Source organism: Sus scrofa, chromosome 13 (genome assembly GCF_054392235.1).
Source record: "Sus scrofa isolate SSC_HxYL_T2T_F1_AM1 chromosome 13, Sscrofa_HxYL_maternal_Yorkshire_Landrace_v2.0, whole genome shotgun sequence".
Classification (NCBI taxonomy): Eukaryota; Metazoa; Chordata; class Mammalia; order Artiodactyla; family Suidae; genus Sus; species Sus scrofa.
Window position 1 is genome coordinate 20,179,401 of NC_139395.1, and position 23,735 is coordinate 20,203,135.

Sequence of the window (23,735 nt, forward strand, 5' to 3'; positions counted from 1 at the left end):
AGTGCTTTATGGAGTCCCTGCTGTATATCCATGTTGTGTTTAGCTTAATAGTGTTTGTAACCAAAAGATTTTTACAATAATGAGGAACAGGTGCCCGTCACCTGACCTCTTAGGCCTAATTTACAACCCAAAACCTGACACATGAAAAAATAATTGAAAATTTCCCCCAGATATTTCACTCTTTGCTAATTTAATGCAGACTTTCTTCACCACCACTCAGCACATCATTTGATTCAATCGCAGGTTCATATAGCTGGCAACAGACTTCTTTGCAGAAATAAACCAATATTCACTTTGTTGTTGTTCTTGTTTAAGATGCTGAGAGACAAAAGAACTACTTTTGTAGATTATCAACCAAAGAATATATTAATTTATTACAACAAATGAACAAAAGGCATTCCTTTTGAATACTTTTACATACAAAGAACTATTATTTATTACATATTTCAGCTTGTGGGAAAGTGAAGAATGCAATGATTCTGGAAATAACTATTCAGACTCTTGGAAGTTCTTTAAGTCTTCTTTCTCTGCTGATCTTTTTGCGTCTGCTTTTTTTCCCTTATCCCCCCAGCACTCTCCCCCCCCCCACCCCACACACATTTTAAGGCACTAATACTTTAGGAGGGAAATCCCTATTTGTTCTTTTTTCATCCATCATTTGTATTCATTATTCAGAGAGGAATACAAAAATTGAGCAGTGATTTTTATTTCTCTTGTATAATCTTGTTACATGTAGCCATACTCAAATTTAACCATGCTTTGTATTTTATAGCTACTGTTTACATATTATGTATTACATATGACTGAACAACTCTACATTTAAAATACTGTTTCCATTAGGAAAAATATGAAGTAATAAGTGTCAAATGGAGATGAAGAATAAACATGCCTGGTATATTTATAAAATGCAGCGTCATTTAAAATGTGCACAAATAGGATACATATTTTGCTACTGTTACATTGTACATTGTATACACACTGTCTAAAGTGTATTTAATAATGTGCCTAACCAAGTTAATTAAAGTATTTATGTCTGATGATTGTGTTAAACACTTGGAGACATAGTGAAAGATACAGCCAGTTACTTCTGCTAACTAAAGTTGAAATTATGCACTTATTATAACCTTTTCTAACAATGTGAGAAAAACAGAGTAAATATATTAAATTTGTTTCACAACAGATGCTTAGGTTGTTAATATTTAAGATGCCTATTCATGCTATTCCTGTCTGCACATTTGTCAAAAATGTAAGCCTGAATGCTAATGTTTGCTAGCAGACTGGAGCAGCCAGTATATGAATGCACTACTGTTCTACTAAAATAATATGCAATAGAAATAAAGGACGGCTGCTAAATCATAGCACTAGCACCACACAGCAGATTAAAGGTTTTTAGAGCAAACACTTACTCCCCCCTCCCCCCGCTACGTTTGACTACAGAATAAATCCTAATTTCTGACATCTCTGAAAAATCCACTTTAAACTGGGTAAATTTCAATAAAGTTTCAACGGGATGAGTTATTCTGTTTGCAGACAAACACGGTAGATTTCAGGGACTGCTCAGGACAAATCCTGACACCCAGCAATAGCGTTTTACTCATTCTTACCCCCTCTTCTGTCCTTTTGGGTAAGTCAGGTCCCCTGGCCTCCCAGGATGCAAGAATGGAACCCCAGTCTGTCGGGGCAGAAAGGTCCTCTCCTGAGAATAGGACGTCTTTCTCTTTACTTTGTCTTGACAACCATGTGGAGTCCAGGTCTTAAAGCATTTGCTTGGAAATCCGGAATGCTGCTGAGAAAGTTCGCCGAGGAAGGGCGCGGAGGTCAAAGTTGCCAACCAGGGCACTTTGAGAGGAGATCCTGTGGTTGATACTTGCAAGTGAAATTTGCAACGCCCTAATGGAGGTCCGGGCCAAAACCTCCAGCAAGAGCCCTAAGCCCCTCTCCGTCTTCTGGGGTCATCACAAAAGTCCAGCTCAGTGGGTTTACCCGGCACGCGCGAGTCAGTCCCCGGACCTGCCACCTGCCTGCTTTGTCCCTTTCATCGTGGTTGTCCAAACCCACGCTCCGCCGCCCCGGGAGCCTCTGTGGCGGAGCGCTCGAGGAAGGCTGCCACGCTCGGGTCGGGACCGCAGGAGGGAGACACGGGGCAGACCTCGAGGCCGCACCTATGATGTCCCTGTCCCTGCAAAGAGGGCAGCACCTCTTCCTGCCTCCAGCCTAACTCCAAACCCCACATTCTTTCCAGGAGCCCGGTCAGGACCGACCTCACTACAACCTGCGAGGACTCGAAAGGACGCCACTTTCCAACTCCTGGCTCCAACTTGAGCGCCCTGGCGCTAGAGTGGCTCCTGGGATGGAGAAGTTGCCACAAACTTCCCAGGGCCCTTTCCGCCGCCGCTCCAACCCAGCCGCGCCGGCGGGGGGCGGAGGAAAGCTCAGATGGACCGGGGAAGGATGCTGAGCTTACTTGCGATCCGACAGGGGAACGTTTCCACTCCCCCAAACTACTCAGCCGGGCACCTTTTACCAGCCTGGCTCCGGGGCACACAGAGAGGATCTCCCTTTCCCCGTGTGCTTCCTTCCTCTTTTCAACTCCCCCTTTCTCTTCCAAAAGAGGTCATACTAATGACAAGTAGTTTGTTCAGCCGGGGTCTGTCGGGCAGGTTGTCCACACCCGGAGAGATAGAACGAATGGCATCATCAGGCACCCCGTCCCGGGTGCTTTCCCTCACTCTACCGGCTACCCCGCCGGATCCCGCCGCGCGCGAGAGAAGGGGCTTGGAAGACCCCTGCCGCCCGGCGCCCACAAGAGGGGAGCCGAGCTGCCCCAAAGTGGGGCACCTCGAGTGGGTACTACAGTGAAGTTTGGATCGATTCCGTAAAAGGAGAGAGACAGAGATAAAAGCACAAGAGTAGGGGAGAGGGAGAAAGAGACACAGAAAGAGAGACAGAGAGATAGAGACAGAGAGAGGCAAAGGAGCAGAACTCACTCAGGCATGGGCGTTGGGGGTGGCGGTGGCTGTCGAGCGCGGCCCGAGACCAGGAGCAGCTCCCCAGGCGGACGCGCCGGCGTCGGACTTCCGAGGCGGCGGCTTCTGCCTCTGGTGCCGCCGCAGCTAAGCTGCGGCTGCCGCGGAAGTTAATTGCAACTTGACTTCAAGTTGTCTTCTTTTCCCATCCGAAGTGGGCGTTTAAAGGGGAGAGCGAGGCGAGGAGCGAGCTAGCGAGTGCGCTGGGCCGAGGGAAGGAAGAGGGGGGAGGGAGGAGATGTTAACGGGGGGAGAGGGGGAGGGGGCGGCGGGGGCGGGAGGGGGAAGGGGCCGGCGGGAGCCCTGAGCGCCTCGGCGGTCGCGGCGTCCGCAGTCTGGAGGCGCACCGGGGCGGCCAGGGCGCCCCCCGCGGGAGCCCACAGCCACCCGGGCGCGCATCCAGCCGCGGCTCCGGGCAGGGCACGCTGCGCCCGGGGGCTCGGCGGACCTCGCGCCGCCGCCGCCGCCGCGGAGCGTGTGCGGCGCGGGCTGGCCGGCTGGGCGGCGAGGGCCCGGCCCGCCTCCCCAGCGCCCTCCCCGGCTTCTCCCCCTGGCGGTGGAGCCTCGGCGGCAGCCGGCGACCCGGGACGCGCTGGAGCCCGAGCCGAGCCGAGCCCGAGCCGCCGCCGCCGCCGCCGCTGCCGCCGCCGCGCGCTGCTCGCAGGCTCCCTCCCCGCGCGCTGCCCCGGGTGTGGGGGGCGGCGGGTCGGACGGGCGCGGGCGGGAGAGAGGCGCGCCCTGGGATCGGACCCGAAAACCGGACCCTCAGCCGGGAGGGTAAGTGTGGGCGCCTGGGGGGGAACGCGTGGCGGTGCGCGGTTCTCGACGCCCACCAACCCTGCCCCCTCACCTCTCCCGGGCCCCCAGCGCGCGCACCCCTCCTCCTGCCGCCTGCGGCTTCCTCTTGTTGTTCGTTGTTTGGTTGGGCTTTTGGGGGGTGGTGAGGGGAAGGGGGTGATTGTAGCGTGTGTGCCAGCCGAGGAGGAAGTCAGGTGAGAGGCCCCGACGCACACCCACCCCCTCACCCCCCGCCCAAGCCAGCCTGCGTGGGGTGGATCGCTCCCCACTAGGGGCATGTGGGCCAGTTTTTTTCTCTCGCCAGAGATCGGTCGAGATCCTTCCTAGAGGGCCTCCTCCACTTCCAGCTTGTTCTGTCCACCTCCCTTCACCCCACCCTGGCCCCTTATAGCACCCCATGCCGGAGCGTTGCACCCCAACTGAGGAACAACACGTGGCTGAAGAAGGAGGAGGGGGTTCTCTTGCAGACCACCGCGCCGCGCCCTTGCTCATTTTTTTTTTTTTTTTTTTTAATATCCTCCTGTTGGCAGCTGTACTTCTTTTCAACCCACTGGCAAAAGACGCCTAAACTGAGATCTAATTTCTCCAAAAAGCTGGAAGCGGACTGGGCAAGTGAGGAGGATTTAGTGATAGGGGACTCAGGGGTGGGGGGGGGGGGGCGAGGGAACCTTTCCAAAAGGGGACTGAAACTCCAGTCACCTCTGCTAGATTTGGCTGACTGGAGATTCAGAATCCCAGGTTAAGGAGAAACTGGATACTTGATCAACTTTGCCCTCTTTTCCTGCCCGTCTCCCCCCCGCCCAGTTCTCAGGGAGCTAACAGGTCTTTTGTCTTGTGTTGTCTTTGGGAAATTCGCATTGAGTCTGACAACAGAAAATTACTACTGTTTACTCAAAGTTAAGGAAACTGCGGAGAACAAAAAAAAAAAAAAGAAAAAAGAAAAAAAACCATAGTCTTTGCTCCCCGCCCCCGCCCTCTCTCTCTCCCTCTCTCATCCTCTCTCTCCCTCCCTCTCTCTGTGTGTAGCTGTTAAGTTTATGGCTTGAACTGCAAAACGTCAGTTTGCAACAATAAGGACTGTAGAGGCGCCTCGGTGTATTTTTAGAAGCTGCACTTTCTAGAGTTCCTTTCACCCAAGGCTTGGTCTCTCATTAAGTCCCCATAAATAATTGTATTTAGAGAGAAAGAAACTATGGAAGCAGGAGGGAGATGGCTAAGATCTCCATCCCGCTAGCGCAGAGCACTGTTTGCGGTGAAGTTCCTGGAAAGTGACTGTGGGCTGAGAATTCAGTTTTTCCTCAAAGCTGTTAGGTCCTCTTCTGTCAGATGTCTATGAATAAAGTACGCTGGGAAAATCCTGATATCCGTGCCATCTTATTTTATCTTTTACATAGTGGTCGATTCTACTTTCAAGTCCTGGTAACAGCACATCAACTAGGCTGTATTTTTGTGTGGTTTTTCTAAATAAAGGAGAGTAGTGCTTGTAGTCAGTGTTGTCTTCTGATATGCCCGTTCTTTTCTATCAATGGGTACTGAATTAACTGGAATTTATCTGTCTTTTTCAGTTGATTGTCATTTTATGCAGAGACAACAATTCCAAAGACAGAGGATATAGAAAGTTTATAAATTAGCATTCTTTTAGAGAACTGGCCCTTTGTTTTTAAAGACACAGGTGCCCACCTCAACTCCAGGTTCCAAAGCAAAGCGAAAAGGTATAAATGATTCCAATGGGCAAAACAAAATAAAACACAGGTTTTCCTTCCTGGACCACTTTCTGCCTGCACAGGGTCCAAGAGAAACCAAATCCTCCTGCCTTCATTTACCAAAATGCTGAATTGCCTAACTGGTACCAATATCTCCATCTGGGAATGACATCAGGTTTGGAATGGAAAGAATAAATTCTCAGTCTTTAATTACTGCTTATTAGCAATTTCTTGTTGCAGGCAGCTGATTCTCCAATTTTGAAAGCCTGAAATGAAGCTTAACAGAAATTGAAATATTAAAAAAAAAAGGATTGCTTTTTCTCCCTTACACACTCTTACATACTCTCTTCTTCCCCAGGTTATCAACTAAAGCCCCCAGAATTTAAGGTGTGATAGCCCCCTCTGCATTTAATTAAGGGAACTTTTTGCCCCAACCTTTTGAATTTGCTTTCCTCTCTGCAAATTGTCTTGTACACAAAGCTCATAGGCACTGTTATAATATAAAATTATGTACTGATTGATATAGTGCATGATGTAACATATCTTGATAAATTCTTATGTAAACCTTGCCCCCTGGCACATAGTGGGAATACATTAAATACTTACTGGATTAAGAAGTTAATGAAATATTGTAATTAGCCTCAAAATTCAATAATATAGGACTAAGGCTTTTTTCAGAAGGAAAAAGCATTTTGCCTGAAAGTTATTAGGTTAATATGTTTGTGCTCCTAGATTTTTTTTTTTTTAACAAGTCCAAACCTAATTTAAATGGCTAAAAGATAAGTAAATGTGAAACATATCAATTGGTCCATAATCATAGCTAGGGTCAAAGATGATTAATTTCTTAGAAGATACAACAAAATGTTGCCTACTAAATAGTGTGAGAAAGATGAAAAGGAGGAATAAAATAGCATTGGGCTACACAAGGAACTTATTTGCTGGGAAAATGACATTAAGATGTGAAAACACAACTCAGTGGATCAGTAAGTGCTTTGAATCAAAGGAACACTAAAAAAATAAAATTTTTTTTTTTCTTTTTTAGACCAGAGAAAGTAGACATCCTGAAGTTCCAGGTTAGAAGATATTTGTAAAGTTAATTTGTTGAGTCTGAACTTTAGGGGCCATCAGTTCAAATGTCTTGAGTGAAGAGGAACTCACCACTTAATCTCATAAAGGCAAGGATGTTATCTACAGAGTATTTACCACAGAGAAGACTTCATTGTACACTGTGTGAATGGATGAGTGATATCCTAAGTAGTTTCTTCCATCTTTATACACTTTATTCCATTTTTTTTCCTTAAATTGCACAGAATCAGTCTTTCTAAAACTTCCAGCTATTAGTCTTAGTTCTGCCACATGCAGCAAAACAAAGCACATCTGTTGTATTAGTGAGGATAGGTTATGTTATGCCAGAGTAACAAACAATTCCAGTTGTTAATGACCTATAAAGGCAGAAATTATCTTCTTGGTTATTTGATGAGTCCTCTGTAGGTTGTCTGGTCTGTTCCATGGTTCCTCATTCAGGGTCCCAGGCTGATGGAGCAGTTGCCATCTTGAATGTTTCATATTGCCGTGGCAAAAGTAAAGATCTCTCTGGAGGGTCTTGTGCTAGTATTTAAATGCTGCCCCTAGAAGTGACACACATCATTTGGGCTCACAACTCATTGTCCAGGGCTAATGACATGCCTCCTCAGAATTATCACAACAAGGCCAAATAGAACAGCCTATTATTCCCCCAAGTGCAGAGCTGTGGGGCACAGCTCTAAATACTACCATTCTCATAGTGACTCTTGTCCAATTGATAGCCTCCAGCTAAATGATTTCTTCCTGCCACGTTGTGGCCCAAGTGCTACACTCTTTAGCATATACACTGTCAGAGAGACCATGAGCTTATGACATGCTGTGAATTCTTTCTCTACCTACTCCCTGAATGCAACACTACAATCTACCCATCCTCACCACCAAAATGTGGCACCCTATCAATTACAAGTCATTCTTTATACATTTGCTAATATTATATACATTTTACTTTCTTAAGAGTTGTTTTCCTTTTGAGAACTGTTGTCTGAAGATGATAACAAGAACTTTTAAGAACTGTTATCTGAAGATGTCATGGTCATTACCAAATTTTCAAATTTGATCTTGAGCAGGTACTTCCCTTACTTTAAATATCAAAATCCTGTAACACAGATTAAAAAATTATCTTGGAAGTATCCATTCATTTATTTATCCATCTTTTTGTTCATTCAGTAAACACCCATTGTGTACCTAGTAGATACCAGGCACCCTATTAAGGGTTGGGGATATGGAGGTAGAAAGGGGTTCTCCTTCTCAAGAAACACACTGTCTCATTAAACAGAAAGCATTTTCGATTTTGAATTCTATTAGAATTTCAATGCTAATAGAGGCACAGAGTACTGTAGGAACACTTGGAAAAAAGCAAATAACTATCAGGATTTAGGAAAGTTCCACAGAAGAAATGAACTAAATCTTGTGGATCAATGATAATCTTCTAGGCAGAAAAGTAAAATGTAGGGAAGATACTGCAACCACAGAGACCACCATGATTAAAGGCACTGAGGATAAAGAAGCTTGTCATTTGGGGAACTGCAAGGAATTCACTGTGACTGGAAAGTGGGATGTTTGTAGATGAAACCAAAGAGCTTCAAATTGTACAGGACCTTGCAGGCATACTCTGTAGAGTTTAGATCTTATCTCATCCATCACAGATTGAAGACTCTTATTTCTACCTTGGTCCAAGCATGAATATAAATGAACAAAGCAGACTGAGTTGAGGCCATGAGCAGTGGTAGGAACTGTGGCAACTGGGAGAACAGATTCTCTGTCCAGCTGGGATGGTCAGTGTCAATGGTGCAGAATATCAGATCTTCCAATTTTTAAACAGAGCTACTAATTCAGATTTCTATGAAAAAATGGAAGTCTTAAATGTTGAGAACTTACCCATATTGTAAAGCACACATAGGGTGGAAGTGGACATTTCTACAGGTCAAAATCAGCTTAACGACCCCCGCCCCATCCTGGTCACATGTCTCCTACTGCATGAGTTAGGGAGTCATTAAAGCTTGTAAGGATGCAGGGTAACACTATCAGATCTCTTTAGAAAGATCAGTCTGGTGGCTGAATGGTCAGGAAAAGCCTGGAGCCTGAAGGGTCTGGTTGATGCTGCATAACCATTTGAATGATGATGTCCTTTATAACGCTGCCCATTTTATAGTATATAACTTTCCACGTATATAGGGCATGCCCAGAAAATATGTGCAGAGCTAATGAATGAACGAAAAGAAAGCTAAAGTTTTCCAAGAAGGGCACATATTTTGAGTCCCTGTGTTACGCACTTCCTTTGCTATATGGTTTATTTTTCAGGAGCGCAATTATCTTTTATTGATCATAGGTATCACTCTATGATAGATGTTATTGGTTTTTTAAAAATGCATAAATCATTCAGTGTAGGACACAAGATCAGCACGCATCAGAATATCTGTTGTTTAGGATGAAACTTTCCTGATCTTCCCACCTTATTAAGGAATGCTAGCTGAACAGGTGGATCTTATATCAGGTCCTAAAACTGTCCTCTTAACTACAGAGATCAATTTGTACAGCATATGTATGCTTCCAAACTTTTTATTGCTATCCATCAGAGTAGAACTCAGCCTGTCCTGTATCCACATATCTAAGACTATCACTGTGTTTCATTTTTCAATTTAAAAAAATGAGTTCACTAAACACACTTATTTTTGTCAGCTCTTTTCCTACTTTGAAACCACTCTTGCCTGCCATTCCACAGTCAGCAATCTGCAAGAAACCCTATACTCTCCTAGAAACTCCTATAAAATCTTAGAAACTCTAGGTACCTTTTCTTAAGGTGTGTGACTGGTTTCCTGTAGGTTCTGTTCCCACAGGCACATCCAGATTCTTAAAGCCACTCAATTGACTGGACAATTAAATCTTTAAATTCTCAATAACTTGCTCTACAGATTGTAATCTTTTAATTCAGCTTTCTTGAGGTTTGATTTAGATATAAGATAAAATTCACCTATATTATGTTCCATGACTTTTTAATACAAAGGAGCATGAGCAAATATAATATTTTTAGTAAACTTCAGGGTAAATTAATAGATTTAGGCAAAACAGCCTTAGATGTCTGACTGCCTGCATTCTAATCCTGGTTCAGCTATCTGCATGACTTTGAGCAAGTCTCCTAATTTTCTGCCTCAGCTTCTTCATCCTTATAATGGGGGTAATTGTACCCACCTCCTGTAGTGAGTAAATGCACAGTGTTTCAACACAGTTAGTACTCAATAAAGACTAACAATTTTGGAATAGTTCCCATCATGGCTCAGCGGTTAACAAACCCAACTAGCATCCATGAAGACGTAGGTTCAATCCCTGGCCTCTCTTGGTGGGTTAAAGATCCAGCATGTGTAGGTCCCAGACCTGACTCAGAGCTGCTGTGGCTGTGGCTATGGCAGGCAACTACAGCTCTGATTCCACCCCTAGCCTGGGAACCTCCATATGCCATGGGTGCGACCCTGAAAAGACACACACACAAAAAAAAAAAAAGTCTAACAGTTTCTTGTTATGTTGTTATCATTACTATTCTAGTAGAAAAGAAATTGAGTTGACTGGAATGTAAGTGGGGTAGAAGCAAGTCCCTCCCGGGCGACTTGCTAGTGTGCCAGGAGTACACAAAGCCAAAGAATAATGATGACCTCTATTTCTGGAATATTTATTTTTGACTTAAAAGATTTTGGGAAAAAATTATTTTTCTATTAAAATAGTTTTACATGCACTGAAATTGAATGCAGTGTTTTGTATGCATTTTTGACAAAAATAAGTCTTCAAAGACATTTGGGCTATTTGAGACTTGAAGGTGGTGGGGTTACCATGTAGGGACTGCATTTGCTTCCTTCTGCTGTTTTCTCTCCTCCATCACTTTGGTGGAAATGTTTGCAAATTCCATACCATCCACACTAGTAACATTTACCTAAAGTTGTTGAAGCACCTCCTGTTTTCATAGGCTATGAATGCTGCCCAAATGTAGGTTCTTTGCCATTAGTCAAAGGTTCACATTTCAGATGAAAAATATGTCTGGCTGAGGAAGAAACATATTAGGACAGAAGCTTGGGAAGATCAGGTCTCCAGGGAGACAAGAGTGGAACTGAATTCTAGTTCTGATTCTGTAATCAGCTAATTTGTTGATGTCCACGAGGGCAGGGAACTTTGTTCTTCCCACTCATCCTTCCCACATACTTAGAATAAATATGGGCTGTTGACTGATCTTTGGAAAGATACCTAGTCTTTATTATCTCAGTTTCCTAAGCCAGAAAATTGGATCAGTAGATTTTAAATATTAGTATGTTTAGGAATTAGATAGAATGCTTATTTAAAATTCAGATTCCTTGGGTGTAGGTCCATAAATTCAGATTTGGTAGAAACAAGCTGGTATCCAGCAATCCACATGGGTAAGACAGATTTGTGCTGAAGGGGCAGAAATCCAATTCAAAAATGAAGATTTCATTTCATTATTTATTCTCTCCCCCTCCACACACACACATATTCTCATATACGCACACGTAAATTGGAAAAAGCGTAAGGACTGCTTTAGGCATAATTAGATCTAGCTGCTCAAATAGTGTCACCAACTATCTCTTGCTTCTGTTTTCTTCTGTTTTCACTTTATTCTCAGTCTGGTCGTCCCTTTACTGTAGTAGGCTAATCCCTCCAGGCTTCCATTCTTCTGACATAGAAACCCTAGCACAAAGAGAGTTTTCCGAAATTTCCGGCTGAAGAATTACACTTGACTGTGACTGGATCAAATTGCATCCTGTACCCAGACCTGCACTCATCCCCCTGGTCAGGGACTGTGGTTCTTTAACTCACCAGCTTTGGATTAAATGCCCACCTTGGATTTGTGAGTGTAGCCATCCTATCCAAATTAGGTAGTCTGGGACTTAGGGGAGTATGGTTCTCTAAGATACATTGGGGAAAATTTTTCCAGAAATAGGGAAAATAGATGCTTATTAGCCAACACGATAGAGGATTATTTCCATCCACTACTGTACATTTTTCAGAAGTGCTTAGATAAGAATGAGCCAACTGCTGTTACAAAAGAATAACCAAAGGGCTGAAACATTGAGGACTTCTACCCTCCAGGTGACACAGCAGGGCCTGGGAAAGGCTTAGGATGGTCAGAGAGTCCCTGAGCCAGTTGCCTTATCCATGTACTTCAGTGTTTTTGGCAAATATTATGCATTTTCTATGTGTGCCATAAAAATGATTTATAGCCAGCTCACCTATGATTTGCATATTGAGAATCAATGAATTTTAAGAATCATTCACCCTTTGGGGTCGTCTCAAACAAGATAATACTATGATTCTAGGATCTTTATGAGATAACCTGGAAGTTGGTTTATGCAATTGAAAGGACAGTAAAAGCTCCAATTATGGTGCAAAGAAATGGGGCCATCACACAAGCAGCACCAATAGTTGAATCCTACTTTGACTTGGTTTTCAGTTTGATATTCTTGGGCAATGTGGTCTATTCCATCTAATAGATACAGTCCTAGTATAGATCTCAGTTAATGTTTGGAACATAAATGGATGCACATTAGACAATGTAAAGGCATAAGCTGGCAACAGCATAGGACAGAAAACTGAGTTAACTGTTGGTCATCAGATATGTTTTAAGGTGCTTGATATGCGGTTTCTTGGAAAACGTGAATTCTCATAAATGGTTTGTCAACCCATTCTTTTAAGTGAAGAAGCTACTATTTTCTTAAACTCACTAATAAGATTAAAAAAATAAAATATCTACCTCTTTATTTTCAGATGACCTCTCCATGCCCTCACTCCCAATTTTCATCTCCTCCAAAGCAACCTGATGCGCCAAAGAAGTATTCACAACAAATGGTGCTAGAATGAGTAGACATTGATGTAGAAAACCATAAAAAGCCCTCAATCCCTACCTCACATCAAACACACAAATGGGCAATGAAATATGGAAGCTAAACCATTGAGCTTTTAGATCTTTATGTTTTCAAACATAGCTAGGAGATAGACAAAACTTTCTTAGATAAAGCAATAATCATAAAAGAAAAGAATAGATAAATTGCATGTTAAAAGTAAAAATGTCTCCTCATCTAAAGAAGAGCAAGGGGAGGAGTAAAGCCTGGGGATCCATGACTGAACAATCATTGCCATCAGGAGGATTTCCTTTCTTGTGCTTTAGTTCAAGTTGTTTTGACTTGTGATAGAAGCTGACTTAAGAAAAAAGGGAAAAGCACACTAGGGCTTTTCATGGAATTCAAAGTCAGAGGTGCAATGGGGCCTTAGGAACAGAAGTACTGAAGTGCTAGAGGAAACCTGGTCATTCTTCTTCCTCCATATCTCTTGGTTGTCTTTCTTCCTTATGGCATCCAGATCCCTTGTCCCCTCAATTACATACCAGAATATGGTTGCCAGTCTTCTTGAACCATGGATGTGGCTTGGAAAGTGAACCATCCAGAGAAAAACCTTTCTGTCTTTCACAATTCTCAAGGAAGTCTAATCAGTCATTCTCCTTAGGTCCATGACTGTGCTTAGTCCAATGATCTGACCAGAGGAAAGACAATATTTAAAAAATCATAGCAGCTCCTTTCATCCATGGGAATATAGGGTGAAGAGATTGCATTCTAGTTGATACTCCACATTTCCTCTTTATTAGACAAGAGACAGAGTTGATGAAACTATTGTACTTGGTCAGTTTTTAATGGCTACAAGTTTTGGTGTATTGATCTCTTTGGTAATCTGATATCATCTCTGCATTTCTACAAGATGACTGATACATACTAAGGACCATAAACAAAATTAGTCCATTTAAAAAATGGGCACATTTATTTGTGAATTATTAGCCAAGATCTATCCAAATGCAGACATGCTTTGTTCTAGGCTTAATATACAATAAAATTAATTTAAATATCTTTAATCAGCTTCAAAAACAGCAAATTTCAAGACAATTAGGTTAACTTTAAGAACTCATATTTATTGAGTTAACAGATGGTAAATTAAAAAACAATGAAGTTAATTTTTAAAATCATTCATTGGATTAGAAAAACAGACATTTAACAAAACTGTTTTTAAGCTGTTTTTTTTTTTTTTATCCCGATATGCATATTTTAAGATTCCAATTTGGGAGACTTCTGCAAAGACACTGAATGAGTTACAATATATGAACACAGTCTTCCACTGAATTACTTTTTTAAAGGATTTAAAAGCATCTGAAAAAGAATTTTATGCAACAACAATGCAAGTGTAAGAAATAAGCATATTCCACATATTGGAAGAAATGAAGAGTCTACTTCATCACGTTCATACTATAACATGTTTCTGTGGCCTTCTGTGTTGCTGGCCCTGACATGCCTTGGGAGTTTCCTATGCTAGCAGAATAAAGGTTACTCCTGGCAGGAATTGCATTCCTGAATTTTTTTTTTTTTTTTTTTTTTTTTTTTTTGTCTTTTTGCTATTTCTTGGGCCACTCCCGCGGCATATGGAGGTTCCCAGGCTAGGGGTTGAATCGGAGCTGTAGCCACCAGCCTACGCCAGAGCCACAGCAACGCAGGATCCGAGCCGCGTCTGCAACCTACACCACAGCTCACGGCAATGCCGGATCATTAACCCACAGAGCAAGGGCAGGGATCGAACCCGCAACCTCATGGTTCCTAGTCGAATTCGTTAACCACTGCGCCACGATGGGAATTCCGCATTCCTGAATTTTAATGGTCAAACATAAGACTTCCCTTTGATGGCGTCTTGGACATTTGTGCACCAATGATTTGAAATACATGAGCATTATGAAAATGTTCTTCTTTGTTCTTTTTTTATTTTCTCCTTTGTTTTCATTAAGTAGTAGAAGTTGTCTCTGTAAGCTTACAGGAAAAGGGGAATTTCTTGGAGGTACATTAAAGGCATGGGAGCTTTTCCTCTGTAGATGGAGTTGGAGATAACATCACTGATACATTAAGATATATTATTTACAAAATGGTTATTATTAATTTTAACATGATGGCTTATTTAGAGCTAGAGTTATGTACATGGTAGCAAAGTTATTCCATAAAAATAACTGAAATAGATTTGTTTGAATGACTGGTTGCTCAGTTGGTGTTATAGTCCTTTCCTTAACCTTGGATAGTTGCAAATTGTAATATAATTTATTTTGTGGTCATAGAAACTCCTTGTCTAAAATATGGTTTACTTTACATTGTAGGCTAACATTACTTGGTCAGTAATGTTGAGCGCTGTATTTATTGGTTTTGATAAAAAAATTATTAGTTGTAATTTGGGTCAAATACAGAGATGTAAATGCATGTCATTAAAATTAGGGTAGTAAAAATTATCTTGTTATTATGCATTTGAAACCAGCTTCTAGCCCCTTTTCTCCTTGAAATAATTTTTATAATAATCTTTTGATAATATGAAACTTTGTAGGAATGCAATTATAAGAATATAGCAGGGCAGACTATATTGTTTTTAATTAAACAAGAATAGGTCAAAATAAGAAGAGATGTGACTAAAAAATTCAGTAGGTGAAATTTCTGTTTTACAGAAGTAGAAATGAGGGATACAGAAGAAAAACTTCATAACTAGTTTAAACAGGCAAAGAAAATGAGTAAAAGTTAAAAAGATAAGAGGAAAATGGGCAAATTATGGAGCTATAACTTGAATGTTAGCTCCTTAAGAGCAGTAAACATCTTATTGTAACTCTACCCCTAACAGCAGGCTTAACACTGTACTCTTAGTGTTAGGTAAATATTTCTTGAGTTTATGAATAAAATAATGGGTGTTTCTCTTAAAATGGGGCATGTGGATCAGAATTAAAAATTAAAGTTATAATAGAAGAAAACTTTCTTCATATAAAAAATGTAGAGATAGTGTAAGGTTTCTTTCTAACAAAATTAAGGGATAAAGGTAAATGTATGGTTATAGGCTGGTAATTTTTTAAATTTTTAGGACAAACAAAATTCCTGCAAATATCTAAGAGAAATATGTACTTTTATAGATTGCCCTCATGTTTATTTATTTAATTTTTTTAGTGCCACAGGTGCAGCATATGGGAGTTCCAAGGCTAGAGGTCCAGTTGGAGCTATAGCTGCTGTCCTACACCACAGCCACGGCAATGTCAGATCCGAGCTACATCTGCAGCCTACACCACAGTTCATGACAATGCCAGATCCTTAACCCACAGAGTGAGGCCAGGGATCAAGGCCAAATCCTCATGGATACTAGTCAGGTTCATTTCCTCCAAGCCACAATGGGAATTCTGCCCTCATATTTCTTTTATAGAACAAGAACTTTTGTAAGACTACACATCAATTTATACATAATTTTAAGAGAAGCAAGTTTGATTCTGCAAGTGTTATGCCTGCCCAATTATTGACTTGTACATTAAAACAACAAAAGAACGTTTAAAACCTGTAAGGTGTCAGAAAACATAACAATTAAGAGCATTTTATGCAAAAATTGCAAAGAGATATCTTCTGGTCACAAAGAGATGAGATAACATAAAAATTAAAGAATAAGAAATTTCGGGAAAAAAGATTAGTGCTAACTAAGCATTGAAGGTTAAGACAGTAATAAATAGAATAAAGTATAGTGAACATCAAAGTAACTTAAAAATTGATGCTGATGGCTATTTACATACTAAATATATAGTTATATATATAGTTATATATATTTAGTAAGAAAGCAATGTTTTCAATAAATAATTCTGAAAGGAGATTTTAAAAATTCTAAGGAATCTGTATCTAATGATCACAATGTGGAAAGTGAAGATGGAAAAAAAAGAAAAAAAAATTGGAAGTTTTCCTTTATTTTTAAATCATTAGTTAAGTATGCACTTAAGGATAGTTGTGAACAATTTAATATAGGTACTAGTTGAATGGGAAACGGAATATCTAATTTACAAATATTTGTGGAAGATAAAAGTAAATAAAACCTAGTCCATGCAAAAGATAAGATGGAGAGGAAACATTAAGGAAGTATTGAAAAGAAGAAAGTATAAAATAAGTCCAATGAAGCTTAAAATTTGAGAAGAATAAATGGCTTAAACTTGCCTGTTCAAATATAAAGATCTTCACATTAAAATCAAATGAAACTGTTATGTCTTGGTAGTGCTTAAAGAGTCATACTTAAAGAAAAATGACTTGGAAATACTTTTTAAAAGGGCAAAGATTTTCCAGCATATCATGCTTGCATCTAAATCAGATATAACAATATGAATATCAAAGAAAGCAGAATTTTTGTCAAAAACCAGTAAATAATACAAAAGGGAGTAATTTATAATCATTAATTGTAATATTAGTGAAGGAATATGGTACTGAAAAGTTATGCATAAACAAAATAATTTATACATGCTATTTTGTGTGTGTGTGTGTCTTTTTGTCTTTTAGGGCTACACCTGTGGCATATGAAGGTTCCCAGGCTAGGGGTCAAATTGGAACTGAAGCCACTGGCCTATGCCAGAGCCACAGCAATGCAGTATCTGAGCCTTGTCTGTGACCTACACCACAGCTCACAGCAATGCCTAATCTTTAACCCATTGAGCGAGGCCAGGGATTGAACCCGCATCTGCATAGATGCTAACCACTGAGCCACAACGGGAATTCCTACATGCTATTTTTTAATGCAGAACTCACAATAGCAAAATAATGAAAATAATGTGTATTCAAGCAGTGCAAAAGTTTACAAAATTAGAAACTAAATTAATTAATTAATGTAAAAATACTGGAAATGTATATGTTTAGAAACAGGAACAGAGATAGAAGAATGATTTTACCATAATACTGTCATTAAAATGCTGTAATTTTGAAAGCCCTTATCAATATAATAAAGCCTACTAAAGAAAGAAGAGTTACAAAGATTGAAAAAAAATAAACATTATGTACTGGAAAAATATTTTTATAACTTGAAAATTTAAAGAAGTGAAATAATATTATTAAAATATTAGAAGATATGAATATTAACATAAGTAAGTAGTATTTATAAATATTAGCAACCCTGAACTCAAGCATAAACTTTTAAAAGAGATTCATTTTCTGAGAGCAACAAAATGCATAGCGCTCTATGATCAGATTTAAGCAGAAGGATGTTACCTATCTAATAAAATATTTTGGGAGCTTTTGGATTATTAGTCAAAGATTGGTTTCTGGGTTTAAAAAATAACATTTTAAAACTGTTCATTGTTTCCAAAGTATAGATTTTGGAAGTCTAACAATAGTTTCTCTTTTGTTTTTAACATTCTAAATTAAGGGTAAGAGGAACTTGATTTTAACAAAAATCTGGAACAGTGTAGGCAAAAATAGCAAAAATCAGTTTTGAGAAAGAAGAGTAATGAAACTAATCTTATCAAATATTAAAATAGATTATGAAGTTATAATAATTAAAGCCATGTGATAATAGATTAATGTGGCAAAATACATATTTTATATAATAATGAAATATAATAGTAATAATGAAATCAGGACATATCAATGAAAACACTCTGCAATACATAGACTGACGAACAGTTTGGGAAAAAACCAATTCATATACATCATATACATGTAATAAATAAACAAAACCCATACCATAGAAAGTCTACAGGGACCTGTTTTTATAGGCTTAGAATACTGTAACTAATTGCATAATGAAAGATAAAATAGATGTGATTATATTAAAACAACAATAAAAGAAGCAGAAGCCTAGATTCATTATTTAAACATAACAGAAAGGGTTAATGTGATTATTACACAGTAGCTCATAATAACACCACAACTGAGAACTGATACATGAGATAAGAATAGAATCACATTTAACCAATATATGAAATAAGGCTAAAATCACATTTCACATAAGATGAAATATAACACATTTGCAAACATATGAAAACATTCTGCTTTACCAAGAATCAAATGAATACACACTAAAACAAAAATAAGTTGTATTTTGGTTTTATCAATTATTTTTAAATTAACATCAAGAATTTACACTCCCTGCTGTTACAGATTATTTTCATTCAGATCAACTCGTCCTCTGAGAGCAAGTAGAAAAACTGGATAAACTCTAGCAAATATTTGTTTTAAGGGTGTCAGAGAGCTCCAGGGTAAAGAGGGCATGAGAGGCCAAGAACCTGGAGAGCAGAATCCTAGAGAGATCTCACTTAGATAACTACCTATCAGAAGCTAAAGTGAAACATCACTTGACAATAAATCATCCATAGGCTCAAATTACCTGTACAATTTTTTGTACACAGTTCCTGGCACTCAATAAATTACTAGGCTTACCAGCTGACAAGATAAAATGACCAAAACCAGACCTACAGACAGTCTGGATACAGGAATAATAGACTTTAAAATATCTGTGATTAATAAATCAAAGAAATTAAAGGAGAAGATAGAGAATTTGAGCACATTACAGGTAGCTATGATAAAAATCAATTGGAAATTCTAGAACTGAGAAATTAGAAACTCAATAAATGGGTTTAGGAGCAGATTAGACACAGCTAAAAACAGATTAATGAACCGGAAGACAAAGTAATAGAAAATTTAATGGTAATACCCAAAGTCAACAAGGGTACATGGAAAAATGTTTTCTTACTTGCTCAACAGTTGGCATATAAATCTATATAACACATTTTGGAAATTCTTTGGCAACATAAATCACTTATTAGAACAAAAAATAATTTATATATTTTGACCCAGTAATCTTATGTCTGGGAAAATCTATTAAGAAAATAATTTTTAAAATGTGAGTTGCTTTATTTATGAAGATGTTCAGCATAGACTTATTTATGATAGTAATAAATCTGTGCAGGTAATATTTTAAGGGCTTTACTTCAATTAATGCAGTTAATCCTCACAAAAATCCAAGGAGGTGAAAGTTCTGACTATTAATATCTTCATTTTATAATGAGAAAACTGAAACATTCAGAAGTCAAGTAGCTTTCTCAAGACTATGTAGCTGGTGAGTAGAGGAGCAAGGATTTGAACCAGGCTGTCTGACTCCATAGCCTGCACTTGAACCTGCTCTGGGCTGATGGAACTAACCTCAATAGCTAACAATTGGAGACTTTCCAAATAAGTACAGTATATCCAGTCTATATAACATTATGCAGGTATTAAAAATGAACATCGCAAACTCTTTTAGCATCTTAGGAAATACTTCTGATATAATATGAAGAGAAAACATCAAAATTATAGAACTGTAACAAATAAAAAATTTACATATGAATATGATAGAAAGCAAATATTCTCAAAAGGTAGCATCAATTAAGTGAGGTTAGTAGCACTATTCTTCCATTTTCTTTCCTCCAATTCTCATATTCTCAAATTTTAATGGCTTTTTAATATTCAAAATATATTCCATTATTTATACATTAAAAACCTAGAGAATATATTGGGTAAGAGCCTGGGCTCTGAAGCCAGGCTGAATATGCCACCACTTAGGTGTGTGACCACAGACAAATTTTTGAACTTGTATTTCTAATTTTATCCTGTAAAATGAGGGTAATTATAGTACCTTCCTTATAAAGTAATTGGGAGAATTAAATATGTTTTAAATGTATTTAGAACACTGTGTGGAACTTAAATACGTAAGTACCATTGAGTACTGTTACTCTTATTTTACAAACAAACCTCATTGCTTCACAACTCTTTAGTGACCAGACACTAACTGGTCTGGTCCTTAGAAAGCACACCCATTAGCAACAAGTTTCAATTCTATATGTAGATCGTACTTTGTCTCTTTGTTGTGGTGGTTGTCTTTTTAGGGTTGTACCCATGACATATGGAGGTTCGCAGGCTAGGGGTCGAATTGGAGCTGTAGCTGCCGGCCTATGCCACAGCCACAGCAACGTGGGATCAGAGCTGCGTCTGCCAGCTACACCACACCCCACAGCAACGCTGGATCCTTAACCCACTGAGCAAGGCCAGGGATTGAACCTGCCTCTTCATGGATGCCAGTCAGATTTGTTTCTGCTAAGCCATGATGGGAGCTCCCTGTACTTTGTCTTTGCTATGAATTCCCCAATGCAGAGATTTCTAGAAACCTACCTACCATTTGCTGAAGGGACAGTTGTGAACCCTTTCCAAGAAGCATTGATAAAAATTAAATGTCTATGTTTTTTATTTTCAAGAAGCTCAGTCTCTCTGTTTGTGTCATATCTCTGAGGACATGTGCTTGAGTGATTGAAACTGCCCATTGAAGGCAATATTACATTAATTTCACCAGCCCTGAATCAGAGAAAATGAGTTATCTACTTCCCCAAAGTTCATCTTTCTCTAGATGCATGACTTTTTTCCAGCTCTCTGTTCTAACAATAGAAAGCTCTATTTAGAACATTTGTTGTGACTTGATTTTTCTGACTTGAACATTCTAGGAGGCCTGAAGATGTGCTTTGAAACTTTATTCCACTTGTCCGATCCAAAAAGTTTGGAGGCTTTTGATAGAATTTCTTCACTACTTGAAGCAGTTTCAGTGAAACAAAAAACAGAAAAAAAACAAAGAAAAAAATCAAAGAACTCTTAGATGCCAAGATTTATTGTTAGCTGTCTTAATGGCTAATGAAATAGTTAAGACCTTGTAACAACCCTGCTGATTATACCGACAAGTGTTTACCAGGTAAAATATTGCAGACCCTGTAGTAGGAAAGGATGCAGACTGGTATTTTAAACATTTGGGAGCATTCACCCTTGATGTGTCTGTTTGGTTTTCAGGATGTGTCTGGCCTGTGCTCTTGTAAGACTTCAACTGCAGAACTCACATATGACTCCTCCTAGGTGAGTTAGTCATTTCCTTCATGCTGTCTCTTACCTGCCTCTATCCAGGCCCTAGGATGTCCATTAATTATGTCCCTTGGTTAAACTCCCTCATAATTCTCAGCTCCATAATATGGTAAATGTCTAACAAATTTTTTTGATGTTGAGTTTTCCACTTTTGTTAAAGTCATTATTCCTTTCAGGGTTACTCATGAAAGCATCTCTAGGTTTATCCATCCCATCCTCTATATTGTTCTAGGACTTAACCCCACTCCCAAACTTTTCACGCTCTCTTTTCTAATATTTATATTACATTATAATGTAATATCACTTGTTAAAGTAGATTTACAAAGTCAGAAGCCAACATTTCACAATTAGTGATGACTGGCTACATGAAGAACCAGAAAAGAGTATGGTAATAGTGAAATTCCTTTTCTGTTTTGGAAAAATGGATCAAAGGATTTACTCAGCAAATAGTGAATCAATGACAAGTCAATTACAGTGAGACTATGTGACTAAAAGGTGATCTGATCTCAAGATTATTAGTATAATTTGAACTAATTTCTTATGCAGATAATTGCTGGACAGTTTCCTATTGTTATAGTATGATGGGAGGTGATTTCATGTGTTTTAGATTACGTGGAATTGGGTTTGGTCCCCTCTCTAACATCTCATCAGCGTCTGATCTTGGGAAAAATTTTTAAACAATGCTGGGCTTCAGTGTCACCACTTCGAAATAAGAACAATGGTGTTTATCTATTAGATTATGAGAGCAAAATGTCGTAACATAAAACACTTGGCATCCAGCAGTCCCTTAATTAATGCTGGTCCTCCCAATCCCTGTTTACAGAGCTTGAAGGTAGAGAGATAACCCACAACTCTGCTTTCATCTTCAAATATATTCTTCATTGATTATCTTAAGAATATAATCATTGACTCAGAAAATAGGTGAAATTTTCCTCTCTCCAACCTTCATTCCTTTATTCATGTTTCAGTGCTTTAATGAGCATCTTCTATAAGATAGTAACTGGCTGCATTGGGAGACAAAAAGGGGAGTGAAGTATTAATCCTAGTCTCAAGGGGTTTGGGGTCTAGACATGGAGGTTATATTTTTTAAAATACTAGTAGAGAAAATAAAGTACTCTCGTACTTTGTAAGAAGGAGAAATTATTTTTTTAAATTGAATTACAGTCGATTTACAATGTTGGGTTAGTTCCTGGTGTACAACAAAGTGATTTGGTTATATATATATTTTTCAGATTCTTTTCCATTATAGGTTATTACAACATGTTAAATATAGTTCCTTGTGCTATACAGTAGGTCCTCATTTATCTATTTTATATATAGTAGTTTGTATCTGTTAATTCCAAACTTCTAATTTATCCCTTCCCCTTCCATTCCCCTTTGGTAACTATAAGTTTGTTTTCTAGGTCTCCGAATACCTTTTTCTTTTTTTAAGGGCTGTACCTGTGATATATGGAAGTTCCAGGCTAGGGGTCAAACCAGAGCTACAGCTGCTCTTATGCCACAGCCACAGCAACACAGGATCCGAACCGTGTCTGTGACCCACACCCGAGCTCATGGCAACACTGGATCCTTAACCCACTTATTGAGGCCAGCGATTATAACCTGCTGAGCCACCATGGGAATTCTCCTCTTTCTGTTTTGTAAATAAGTTCATTTGTATCATTTTTTTAGATCCCACATGTAAGTGATATCATCATATTTGTCTTTCTCTGTCTGACTTCACTTAATATAATAATCTCTAGGTCTGTCCATGTTGTTGCAAATAGCATTATTTCCTTCTTTTCATGGCTGAGTGGTATTCCATGGTATGTATCTACTGCATCTTCTTTATCCATTCATCTGTTGATAGATATTTAGGTTGCTTCCATGTCTTGGTTTTTGGAAATAATGCTGCTATGAACATTGGAGTACAAGTGTTTTTTCAAATTAGAGTTTTCTAGGAGGAGAAACTATTTTAACTGTGGTGGCCAGGGAAGGCTTCATGGAGAAGGTAGAGTTGGACTGGGCTTTAAAGAAGGGCTACAATTTGGGCAGCAGTGGGGAGGGGATACAATGATAAGTCTGAGGTTGTGGCCTTGGGTGGTAAAAACGTAGACCTGGAGCTGGAATACCTGTTTGGCATTACCTTGGGTGGACCACTTTTTCTTCAGTTTCTTCATCTGTGAAATGTCTAAAATGATATGTGCCTATTGGTCTTTTAGGGCTCTGTGAAGAACAAATGGGAGCCTGAGTGTGGAAACTCTTTGGAAACCATGAAGCAGTCTGTAAATGAAAAGGGTAAATTTTTTCTCTCTCTTAACCATAAACTCTATGAGGGCACTGGACAGGACCAGTCATAGTCTTTAAAAAATGTTTAATGAAGTATATTAAACAATCATATTGTAAGCCTTAAA

The 23,735-nt window shown here is 39.3% G+C and overlaps 2 protein-coding genes across 2 annotated transcripts in view; one reads left to right on the top strand and one right to left on the bottom strand.

The window, feature by feature from the left end:
* SATB1 (SATB homeobox 1) overlaps positions 1-3,244 on the bottom strand; it is a 100,412-nt gene extending 97,168 nt beyond the window's left edge. Inside the window, exon 1 of the mRNA XM_084989756.1 lies at positions 2,988-3,244. The gene's annotated coding sequence lies outside the window, so the exon portion shown is untranslated. The remainder of the gene's footprint in view (positions 1-2,987) is intronic.
* Positions 2,994-23,735, top strand: LOC102166633 (uncharacterized). The gene is made up of 4 exons (XM_084987486.1): positions 2,994-3,135; positions 3,283-3,803; positions 21,274-21,336; positions 23,544-23,735. Exons 1-3 carry the CDS (start codon positions 2,994-2,996, stop codon positions 21,334-21,336), a joined length of 726 nt encoding a protein of 241 aa, XP_084843612.1. The 3' UTR covers positions 23,544-23,735.